The sequence below is a fragment of the Entelurus aequoreus genome, linkage group LG04, assembly GCF_033978785.1.
Source record: "Entelurus aequoreus isolate RoL-2023_Sb linkage group LG04, RoL_Eaeq_v1.1, whole genome shotgun sequence".
Lineage (NCBI taxonomy): Eukaryota > Metazoa > Chordata > Actinopteri > Syngnathiformes > Syngnathidae > Entelurus > Entelurus aequoreus.
The window spans coordinates 27,003,619-27,016,384 of NC_084734.1; the positions used below are offsets into that span (position 1 = coordinate 27,003,619).

General features: G+C 39.7%; 1 protein-coding gene across 2 annotated transcripts in view; it reads right to left on the minus strand.

The window, feature by feature from the left end:
* Positions 1 to 12,766, minus strand: part of LOC133648409 (phospholipase DDHD1-like) — a 28,271-nt gene that overhangs the window by 8,467 nt on the left and 7,038 nt on the right. For both annotated transcript variants that reach the window (XM_062044468.1, XM_062044467.1), the window contains exons 6-9: positions 11,993 to 12,099; positions 11,548 to 11,804; positions 2,457 to 2,532; positions 2,083 to 2,232 (exon numbers count right to left, since the gene is read on the minus strand). In XM_062044468.1, coding sequence (XP_061900452.1) covers positions 2,083 to 2,232; positions 2,457 to 2,532; positions 11,548 to 11,804; positions 11,993 to 12,099 — 590 coding nt within the window. The remainder of the gene's footprint in view (positions 1 to 2,082; positions 2,233 to 2,456; positions 2,533 to 11,547; positions 11,805 to 11,992; positions 12,100 to 12,766) is intronic.

The following is a 12,766-nucleotide window of genomic DNA, read 5'->3' on the forward strand; positions in this document are numbered from 1 at the left end:
CCGTCTTGAAATAAAAAAACAACAACACTTATTTCTCATGTTGTTTCAAGCTAGCTAAGAACTTAGCTTAGCGATTAGCATGCCTGCTCCTGAATTGCTCTCGGTGTGTAACATGTTCAGCCTCGTCCTCCAGTGATATTGTTACTTGATAATGGTACCTAAGATACTAAGAAATGTTGTTTATTTGTCTCAATGGAGGTGATGATTATTAACTTAGGGAGCGGCCTCACATAGTGTATGGAGATACACAATAAGCTGTAAGCCGCCTGTAAGCCAACAGAACAAAAATAAATAAAGTGTCAGCCAGAGGGGATCAACTTTTGTGATCGGCATTGGAAGTCATTAATCCGTTGTGGCTGATCATTTACTTTTTCAGAAAAATCGGTAGATACTAATAGGTGGCCGATCAAACGGAGCATCCCTAATTGAGGTGCATTCAAAAGGGGACCTATAATGATTTTCCTCCTTTCTGACCTATAAATGTTATTACAATGTTGGATAATTGTGTCAAACATAACTAAAGCATCAAATCACAAGGTTCCTGCATTTCGGCGTGAACTTTCATGCTGTTTTGGATGCCTCTGTCCACAGTGTTTTGTAGTCTTTTTTCAAGTTTGGCTAAGTTGTGACGTCACAGCGAGGTTGACGTACTTATTTGAACATTAGGAAATAATATCTATACTGTGAGCCAGAGGGTAGGAAATCCTTTCCAAATCTGCTTCAAGCAGGGAGACAAAAAGCAGCTGTTTTGTCTATGAGTGGACAGGTGTACCTAATGTTGTGACCGAGTGAATCTATACACTTTTTGTTAAGTTTATTTTTGACCGTGTCTGGAAAACAAATAGCAGTGATGTTCATCTATTTGACATATATTTAAACAGTGTACATTTTCAAAAGTTAATTTTGACACTTTTGGAGATGGCTGGGTGGGGAGAGCTTGAAATACAATCCAAAGGGAACGCCTTCACAAATGAACATTTTGTAGACAGATGCAAAAGGTGAGTTTTTAAATGTGACTGTTAAGCAAAATTAAAGCAAAATGTACACCAAAGCACAACCAATACATATGATCTAGACCACAAGGAAGTGTTTTAAATGTAAATTAAAACCATCATAGGTCCCCTTCATATTCTGAGGTTCAATGTTGACAATGTAAAATTGTAGACGAATATTTGTTACTGTCGTCACGTCACTTAATATAATTGTGTTGTACTGTGTGTGTGTGTGTGTGTGACAATCATTGGTACTTTAATCTTAATCTTAATTATTTTCTTGTACTGCTTACAACCCACACGGGAACTTCAAGGGGTAATACATCCCAGCTTTTACTGCAGAAGAAAATAAGCAAAGGCAAGAAAAATGGCGAGTCAGGAGCAAGAAGTGGAGTAAGCTTTAGCTAATGTTAAACTATGACGCAAGGATAAAATCATTATTTTTGTAGCATTTACACAACACATTTTTGTTTTTACAACCAATACCAGCAGTCTTTTTGCCACAGAGGGGATATACAGATATTTAAGTACGGTAGTGTGTTAGATGCCAGTGGTGAATCTTACATAGAGATGTACTCGTTTTATTTTGTCTGTTATGAAGCAACAAGCAAAGAGTTGTGGAAATGCAATGTTTATGTTCAGGTTTTCATTCCCAATAGTAAATAATAGCAAATAAAAAGTAATACTAATGTTTTTACTTTGATAATGAATATTCATGTTTACAGTATTATTCCTTTAGGTGACTGATGGCAGCTAAATAATCCTAACAGTACAGGATTAAAATAGTTTTTATGGGTTTTTTTTAACTGAAACTTAAGTTTACAGGATATTTTACACTTTAAATTCATTTATTTTTCACTGAGGTTGATTACTTTGTGTAATAAGGTAAAACAATTACTTTCTTAGTAATTTCCTTTGTTCCAATTTACTGTAATACCTTTCGAAAATGAGTCAAAATCAAGTCATGGACTCAAAGTAAAGCAGATCAATTAAGAAATAATCTTTTGACTAGTCGACTATCAAAATAATTGTTAGTTGCAACTCTATTTTTTATGATTTTTTATGCACGGTATACCGAGAGTGAGCTCACCACAGGGTCTGTAGGATGAAATATGTTGAAGAGACGATTGCAGATTGAGGTAGGAAGTATATGGTCCTGGACACAATTACTTCCCGGACGGATGCCTCGCAATGCCAAGAATACTGCCAGAGGGGAACCCATGCAGAAGAAATTTTCCACCTGGCAGATTAAAAAAAGGTAACATTAAACAATGCTCTTAAATGACATTGATCTGCTAGAGAGGATAGGTCATGATTATCACCATTCACTAATTTTAATATAATACAGTATATCAGCAGTCATAATCAAGTATTTTTGCAGGCACCATGCACGTGGTGCTTCATGCATGTTTGTGAAGCGTTAGGGTTTACTGCTGTGTTTACCTTTCATCAGGAAAAGATTACCTTAAACTTTAGAGCTGGAACCGCTACACATGACAAGGTCTGCAGACCCTGAAATTGGTCCTCCAAGTCCCTCAACCTGTACAGAAAGAGGCAAAAACTATTTAAAAGTTATGCTTACTTTAAAAACATTGTGTGTGAAGTTAAAGGGTTAGGGACCTGCACACGTGTTTTGCCTTAATAAATAGGTTTGGGTAGAAAAGTTATTACTATTGAATTACTACAACAAGCACAGAGATAATGCTGTTTTAAGGCAATTCCCACCATTAAAGGGTCATTTTAAAATCAATTTGGATCCCAGTGGGGCACTGTAGTAAGTTTATTTTCAAAAATCTATATGGTGATAATTAAATATTGCACCCTCTTGCAATAACGATATACCATGACAAATGAATTGGAATATAGATAATAATAGAACCATGTTAAAACGGGTTACAAAGGCTACTATTTTGGCTGCTGACATGTGCGGTAACATACATACGTACATTGTACATAATACAACATTTCTGGTTGTATTATTGTGTCAAAACTATTATTAATTAACTATTAATAATTGGTTACTTTTTGTTGTAAAATGTTTCTATCTACACTTATGTTAAAATGTAATAAGCACTTATTATTACATTGTTTGGATACTTTACATGCATTTTGGGCAATAATACAAATTCAGGCATTGATCCAATACCAAGCAGTTACAGGGGCAGCATTGGCCATATCAATGCTAGTACCATTACTTAACATTTTCAAGAAAATTGAATGATTACATTTTTGATCACAAATGACAATACCAATATAATATCAATGAAATACTTGAATTTTTTTCTATTCACTTTTGTTACATACAATATTTTGAGCAAAATAAAGTCAATGGTTCACAATAACTAAACATAAGCAAAAACTACTATCTACAACACATTTAAAGCCTTTGGTTTTCCTCCTGTGTCCAGAGAAAGACTCAGTCCCTGAGCTTGTAAACAGTAACAAAAACGACAAAAAAACATTTTGTGATAATACAAAATATCTAACTGACCATTGTCGTATGGACCATATACTGATACTATACTTGTTATCTTTACTGTCAATATTTGTATCGATCCACCCATCTCTGGTTACATTCAAGAGCTCTATCTTAGCACCAATATGGATTCTCAGAGTTTCCCCCAAATTGGCAAAATGCCTATGGCAGTGGGGGCGTGGCTAGAGGGTGTGGTGGGGGCGAGGTCATCATGACGGCATCGTACAATTTGCATAATCTGCAATGATGCATATATTTTCTTTACTAAGGCTAAAACAACGTACACACACGTTTAAAAACAAATCAGTCTTGTTGTTAGTTAGTATTAACATATATATTTTTAACATCATATTGTTTTGCTCTATTTTTCATTTGTTGCTGTTTATTGTACAACATACTTTGTTAAGAATGTTTCAAGTGTCAAGAGATTTTTTGTGACTTTTTCTTTATTAAAAACAACTAGCAACAAAACTAGCATCTTTTTCTGGTGTTATTGAAGAATGTACTCTTGTTCAGACTACAGTACTTCTGTCGTCCATGTCCTCGACATACAGTGTGCTCTGCAGCGAGCCTCTACTGTCCCAAAACACTCACTGACGTCACACTTGCTTTGTGCAGCTGCGAGCCTTCTCTCCTTAAAAGCTTCTATTGTCCTCTTAATATTTGCACACTGCACATTTTGTAAAACACTTTCCGCGGGTACATCTGGGATATATTAAAGGCCTACTGAAACCCACTACTACTGACCACGCAGTCTGATATTTTTTTTCAATGATGAAATCTTAACATTGCAACACATGCCAATACGGCTGGGTTAACTTATAAAGTGCAATTTTAAATTTCCCGGCAAACTTCTGGCTGAAAACGTTTCGATATGATGACGTTTGCGTGTGACGTCAATGGTTGAAACGGAAGTATTCGGACACATTGTATACCAATACAAAAAGCTCTGTTTTCATCGCAAAATTCCACAGTATTCTGGACATCTGTGTTGGTGAATCTTTTGCAATTTGTTTAATGAACAATGGAGACTGCAAAGAAGAAAGCTGTAGGTGGGATCTGTGTATTAGCGGCTGGCTGCAGCAACACAACCAGGAGGACTTTGAGTTGGATAGCAGACGCGCTATCCGACGCTAGCCGCCGACCGCATCGATGATCGGGTAAAGTCCTTTGTCGCGCCATCGATCGCTGGAACGCAGGTGAGCCCGGGTGTTGATGAGCAGATGAGGGCTGGCGTAGGTGGAGCGCTAATGTTTTTATCAGAGCTCTGACGAGGTCCCGTAGCTAAGTTAGCTTCAATGGCGTCGTTAGCAACAGCATTTCAAATCAAATCAAATTTAAAGACGCTAAGCCGGTACTAATAGGGACTGTTTATAGACCCCCTAATCAGAGTCATTTCTATGGGGTTTTGGAAGAATGCTTGGCGGGGACAGACAACGTGGAGAAAATTATAACTGGGGATCTCAACACAGATATTCAACGCAAAGATGCGCCTGTCTTCAGATCCTTCAGCAAGTTTTGTAATCTGCATGGTCTTTCCCAGCTAATAGCGCTACCTACAAGGGTGTGTGATTCCACCCAATCAACCATAGATCTCATTCTCACTTCAGACCGGCCTAAAATAAAAAATAATGGGGTCATGATCTGTGGTCTTAGCGACCATTATCTAACCTGCTGCACCCGCAAAATAGCTAAACCTAAAGCCAATGGCCACATAACAGCCCAATCCAGATCCCTCAAAAAATACTCCAATGACAATTTCAATTTAAAATTAGATGAGTGGGACTGGTCCCCTGTGCTCGCGAGCAACCTGGTCGATGTTGCTTGGGATCGCTTCAAAACGGCGTTCCTAAAGATACTAAATGACATGGCTCCCGTGAAAACAGTCAGGATCAAAGCCCGCTCGGAACCATGGATGAATCCGGACCTATTAGCTGCCATAAAAGACAGAGACAGGAAATACTCTGAATACCAAAAATGAAAAACAGAAGTAGATAAACAACCCAATAATATCAACCTCAAATTACTCCTTTCAACTCTCAAAAAGCAATGCAATAAATTAAGAAATAAGTCAACCAACCTGAGTAAATCCTTAAAAAAAAAAATTACATTAACGACAAAATAGAGGAAAGCACAAATAAGCCACGTGAGCTCTGGAAAATTCTCAACAACCAGCTTCCTGGTTGCAGCCAGAAACTTAAAACAAGACTCACCAACATCAGCATCAAGGAGGGTGACTCCCTCATTACAGACAAAATGGAGGTAGCTAGCAGACTTAACATCTTTTTCACCAGCATAGCCGCAACCCTTGTCAACAAGCTGTCCCACCACTCGGGTCGCTTTGGTGTAGAACACATTAAAGCCTTCTACAGAAAGCTAGGAGTATCCAACGATGATTTCAAATTAGAAATGGTCACAGCTGATGAGGTGTTTAAAAAATTGAGCGCGCTCCACCCTAACAAGGCCACCGGCCTTGATAATATTCCCTCCAGATTCCTCAGGGACTCTGCCTCATCATTGCCCCGATCATCACGCACATAATAAACCTATCAATTACACAAGGTCAAGTACCAAAAGATTTAAGATTGCAAGACTAACTCCCCTCTTTAAAAAAGGAAGCAAATTGGAACCTGGCAACTACCGACCTGTTTCTATTCTCAGTTCCATTTCGAAAGTAATGGAAAAAATTGTTTATGAACAGGTCGATAGTTACCTTGCCACTAATAAACTCATGTACAAATTCCAATCCGGCTTCAGAACTAACCACTCCACTGACACATGCCTTCTCTATCTGACCGACCACATCAAACATGAGGTGGACGCGGGCAAATACTGCGGCATGGTCATGCTGGACCTTCAGAAGGCCTTTGACACCGTTAACCACGCTATACTGTTGGATAAGCTCAGAGCAATCGGATTTAACAAAAACTCATGGAGCTGGATGCAATCTTACTTGGAGGGGAGGGAGCAGGTGGTAGAGGTGAACGGCACCGTGTCCCCCCCCCCCCCTCTCGGTGAGCTGTGGAGTCCCCCAAGGCAGTGTATTGGGACCTTTACTGTTCCTAATATACATAAACGACATGTCATCGGCATGCGACTGTGAATTGTTTTTGTTTGCGGATGACTCTGCCTTGCTGGTATCCGGCAAGGACAAGTCACAGGTGGAGAAAATCCTCAGTGCTGAGCTCTGTAGAACTTGCACCTGGCTCGCTGACAACAAGCTATCCATACACTTGGGTAAAACAGAATCAATCCTGTTTGGGTCCCACATCAACCTCAAGAAAGTCAATGACTTCACCATAAAAGTGGGTGACATTGTTATCACCAGGAAAGATGAGGTCACCTACCTAGGTTCCATTCTAGAGGCTAACCTTTCCTGTGATAAAATGGCAACCAAGGTAATCAAAAAGGTTAACCAACGAACGAGATTTCTCTACAGAATCTCCTCTCTGGTCAACAAAAGCACCTTGAGGATTCTGGCGGGAACTCTCGTTCAACCCTTTTTCGATTACGCATGCACCTCCTGGTACCCTAGCACCTCCAAAACCCTCAAATCTAAACTTCAAACATCTCAGAACAAGCTAGTCAGGTTACTGCTAAAACCTCCACCCCAGATCCCACCTCACTCCTACCCACTTCTCTAAAGTGGGCTGGCTCAAGGTGGAGGACAGAGTTAAACAACTAGCACTGAGCCTAGTCTATAAAATCCGCTACACCTCCCTGATACCGAAGTACATGTCAAACTACTTCCTTAACGTAAATGACCGCCATAACCACAACACCAAGGGGAGCTCCACTAACCACGTTAAACCCAAATTCCGAACTAACAAAGGTCTTAACTCATTCTCTTTCTATGCCACATCAATGTGGAATGCGCTCCCAACAGGTATAAAAGAAAGGGCATCTCTATCCTCCTTCAAAACTGCAATAAAAGTTCACCTCCAGGCAGCTACAACCCTAAACTAACACCCTCCCCGGATTGCTAACAATCAAAAGTAAACAATCAAATGCAGATACTTTTTCTTATGCCTTCTGATCTCTCTCTCTCTCTCTCTCTCTCTCTCTATGTCCACTACTTGATGTCCATATCCTAACCCCCCCCCCCCACACACACACACACACACCCCTGATTGTAAATAATGTAAATAATTCATTGTGATTATCTTGTGTGATGACTGTATTACGATGATAGTATATATGATAGTATATATCTGTATCATGAATCAATTTAAGTGGACCCCGACTTAAACAAGTTGAAAAACTTATTCGGGTGTTACCATTTAGTGGTCAATTGTACGGAATATGTACTTCACTGTGGAACCTACTAATAAAAGTCTCAATCAATCAATCAATTGCTAGGCTTCGACAGGCGGCACAGCATTAACCGTGTAGTTACAGGTCCAGTGTTTGGTTCGGTGTCTCCTTATAGTAGTATTGTTGATCTGCTGTCTATCCTTCCAGTCAGGGGCTTATTTCTTTTGTTTCTATCTGCATTTAAGCACGATGCTATCACGTTAGCTCCGTAGCTAAAGTGCTTCACCGATGTATTGTCGTGGAGATAAATGTCACTGTGAATGTCCATTTTGCGTTCTCGACTCTCATTTTCAAGAGGATATAGTATCCGAGGTGGTTTAAAATACAAATCCGTGATCCACAATAGAAAAAGGAGAGAGTGTGGAATCCAATGAGCCCTTTTACCTAAGTTACGGTCAGAGCGAAAAAAGATACGTCCTGCACTGCACTCTAGTCCTTCACTCTCACATTCCTCATCCACGAATCTTTCATCCTCGCTCAAATTAATGGGGTAATCGTCGCTTTCTCGGTCCGAATCGCTCTCGCTGCTGGTGTAAACAATGGGGAAATGTGAGGAGCCCTTCAACCTGCGACGTCACGCTACTTCCGGTACAGGCAAGGCTTTTTTTATCAGCGACCAAAAGTTGCGAACTTTATCGTCGATGTTCTCTACTAAATCCTTTCAGCAAAAATATGGCAATATCGCGAAATGATCAAGTATTACACAGAATGGATCTGCTATCCCCGTTTAAATAAAAAAAATTCATTTCAGTAGGCCTTTAAAGTACATCCACATACCAGACCTGCTGCCTTGGCTTCAGACAATCCCATGCATCTTGCCGACGTCATCACAACATCCGGTTTCGGCAGTGCTGTTTCCATGATCAAAGTCTTTTTTCGGGGGCCAAATTTTCAGTGCATCACTAGTCAATAGTGCGCAATAATAGGCTATATATATCCAGTCATACTGTAAGGACCTCCAGGTGTTAAATGTTTATGTTTGTGTGTTATCGATGTTCATTTTCCAATGATTATGAAAACACTGTGCCTGAAGTGAAATGGGACTGGCAGAGAATGAGGAAGTTTTGTGTGTCTGCACAGAGACGGACTTGTATGCACAGAGGCATTACGTGTAAGGCTGAAACGACGCGTCGACGTAGTCGACGTCATCGGTTACGTAAATACGTCGACGCCGTTTTTGTGCGTCGACGCGTCGCATAATGACGTCACACTACCGTCATGGCGAAGCGCAAAGCAGACGATCAAAGAAGACGATGCGAGCGGAGCGAGCGAGGGGGGGAAAGCATGACAAAAGTGGTCAAAAGTGTGGGAGTATTTCAATAAACGGCCTAATAATGTTGTTGTATGCACACTGTGTCGAGCGGAAATGGCCTATCATAGCAGCACAACGGCTATGAACGAACATTTGAAAAGAAAACCATCAACTAGTCAATCGTCCGCGCGAGCATACGTTGTCATCATTACACAAAAACATGAATGTGTCATTTGTATCTGCTAGGGGTGTAACGGTACGGGGCTTTCGGTTCGGTACGGGGGTGTACCGAACGAGTTTCTAAGCTAAAGTCTTAACAAGCTGCTTTGCTCCGTCTGCCTCTGTCTCAGCACGCAGCATTGTCCCACCCACACAACCATCTGATTGGTACACACGCAGCATTGTCCCACCCACACAACCATCTGATTGGTACACACGCAGCATTGTCCCACCCACACAACCATCTGATTGGTACACACGCAGCATTATCAGCCAATCAGCAGTGCGTATTCAGAGCGCATGTAGTCAGCGCTTCAGCGTGGAGCAGATAGGTGTTTAGCAGGTGAGCATCAGGCAGCGGACTCTCCCCAAATGATAATAAACACCTCCCAGTCAACTACTAGTAACATCACTATGAGCCCGTTGACCTTCTAGAAACTTAAACTGCAGCTCAGCTCGCTAGAAATCCTGGCTTGAGGTGAAGGCTAATTAGCTCTCAGTTCCAGCCACATCGACCCCTTCTGAGCGCCTATTTTCAGCTGCTGGGAATATTGTAAACAAGAAAAGAACCAAAGCATGTAGACATGCTAACATTTCTTCATTACAACTGTTAGTCACTCACTGGAATGAGTAGAATTGGTTATTGTGTACTGTGTTGGACTGGATGTTTATTTTGCACATTTTAAAAGCAATATTTAATGTTTACAGTGCTCCAGAATATTTCGTTTTGCACTTTTTTGTATTGGATGTTTATCTTTATTTTTTGCACATTTTAAAGCAAAATAAGCAATACTTTTACTTTTGAAATGCTTATACTATTGCAGAATATTAAGATTTGCACTGGATGTTGACTTTTATATTTGCACATTAAAAAGCAAATAAGCTACTTTTAATTTTGTTAAATGTTAAAAGTTTTAAATGTTTACATTGTTACAGAATATTTAGTCATGTTGTTGTCAATGTTGACTGAGTGGCCATACTTCTTTTTTTTTGTAAATAAAAGCCATGCCTTTTGAAAAAACGGGCCTACATTTATTTTTTCATCTTCATTTTGAATAAAAAAATAATCGGCAAAAGGAAAAAATAATCTATAGATTAATCGAAAAAATAATCTATAGATTAACCGATTAATCGAAAAAATAATCTATAGATTAATCGATAGAAAAATAATCGTTAGCTGCAGCCTTAATTACGTGTTGTAATTGGGCATAAGATTGGCAATAAAAGTTAAGAGTTAAAAAGCGCTCAAGACTTTGTTGTGACTTCTTCTGGAGGCTACAATACATCATATTACTTTAATTTGTTTTCACATAAAAAAACCAAACTTTTAAGGTGTAGCGCGTTTTATTTTGCTGTGCCAGTGCACCGCGATCGAATACATTAAGGGGAAACCCTGCTGCCTGTATTCTGTTACGGAGTCTAGTGTAGAATTTTAGCTATTCCTCCTCCGCTAGTCCTCCAGTGATAAGGCTACTTGTAAGAAATGCATGATGGAGGCGAGGATCAGTGAATTAGAAGTGACTTGCGAGCTGTGCTCAAGGACGTTATAATACACTTAGGATACGTCCATCATAGCCAAATTAGCGGTACATGGCTAGAATGTGTTGTCACGATAGGGCAATAGAAATACAATCCCTTTGTCTGCCAAATAATGTATATCGTCTATATCTTGCATGTTCCAAACGGACCGTTTGAAGGAAGTAGATAGGAAGGCAAGATTGATAAATATCTACGCAATCCTTTCACGGATTGATTTCAAATTGTCGGGACTTATGCAGATATCAAATGCACAACAGCAGGTACCAATAAGTAAGACAAGTTGGTTTTGCATGATAGGGACCCTTGAAATAAACAATGATTTTTTTCTGATTACCATAGCTTTAATTATTTTTTTCTAATAAGTGCACGTCATCAACATTGAAATGTACTATTTAATTGTGTGCATTAATAAAAAAAAAACTTTATTATAATTTTAGCTGTCCATCACAACACAGATCATGGCACCCATGTGTATTTGTGCTCTATTGCAGCGGCCGTGCGAAAACTATGTCCGTGGGCACTCCCTGCGGTCTGGATTTGATATATTTTAATTAGTAACACTCATTAAACAATTAATCGAAGCAACAGAATATAAATCGAAGCGTTTTTCTAATCGATTTAATTGACTAGTCGCTGCAGCCTTAACTGAATATGATCGGATGGTCAGATGATAAATTGTAAAAGTTGTGTTGACATTAGTGTAGTAGTAGTACTGCTGAGCCCTGCCCGTTAACAAACATACAAAACAAAGATACCTGAGGCGAGTGAGTCTGAGCTGCTCCTGAAGGTGTCGCTCTTCGTCATTCGGCCAGCGAGCCTCGGCTTCTTTTGGGTCTGGAACTTCTAGATGATGAAAGCGCACAGGGTCCCAGCCGGTCATGATGTCAAAGGTGATGACACAGCCCAACGAATGTGAGACAATGGACACCTTCCCGTGTTTCTCAAAGTCTGGATTTCGCGAGCAGAAGAGCGAGTAAAGACGGTTGAGCTCCAGAGTCAGACCTCGGGTAATCTAAGCACAATAATAACAAATATTTTTTGCTTATGAAAGATGACCACTGTCTACTGATGTGTATTTATGATAACCACTGGACTGTTTCGACATGTTTCTTTACTCCTTTCGAGACAAACATCTCCTAACTATCCACAGGGCAGAGGAAGTGTACCTTAGGTTCTGCATAAACCCACGATGTAACTCACCTCATCTCTGTAAAGTGGACTGGTATAGTACATAATGTCCATGGCGCTGCTGTTCAACATGTCTCTGAGACCTCTTAACTTGTCAGGAGTGATGGAGTCCACTGTGTCTGCAAGAACACGGTCAAAATACATCAAATATACTTCTGTGTCTGCAAGAGCATGGTCAAAATACAAACAATATACTTCTGTGTCTGCAAGAGCATGGTCAAAATACAAAAAATATATACTTCTGTGTCTGCAGGAGCATGGTCAAAGTCTGCATTCTTGCATTCAAGCATGTAAATAAGCGATTCAGAATCCAGCAACACCCACAATGCAATGCGCTTCCACATCACACTTTCAAGCCCTTTAATATTATGTGTGCAAGAGCATGGTCAAAGTACATTAAATATATTAGTTTCATGTACAAGCAAGGTACTTGTAGTCGTAGGAGTGTATTGTAGTTGCTTGTAGTTTTAATACTTTTAGTAGTGTACATGTAGTTTTTGTTGTCGTAGTACTTGTAGAAGTGTACTTTCTTTTAGTCGTAGTACTTGTAGAAGTGTACTTTTAGTTTCTTGTAGTTGTAGTCCACTACTTGTAGTAGTGAAGTTTATTGGAGTTGTAGTGTTTGTATTACGGTATTGTAGTTCCTCGTAAATGTACAAAACCCAAAACCAGTGAAGTTGACATGTTGTGTAAATCCTAAATAAAAAGAGAATACAATGATTTACAAATCCTTTTCAACCTGTATTCAATTGAATAGACTGCAAAGACAAGATACTTAACATTCGA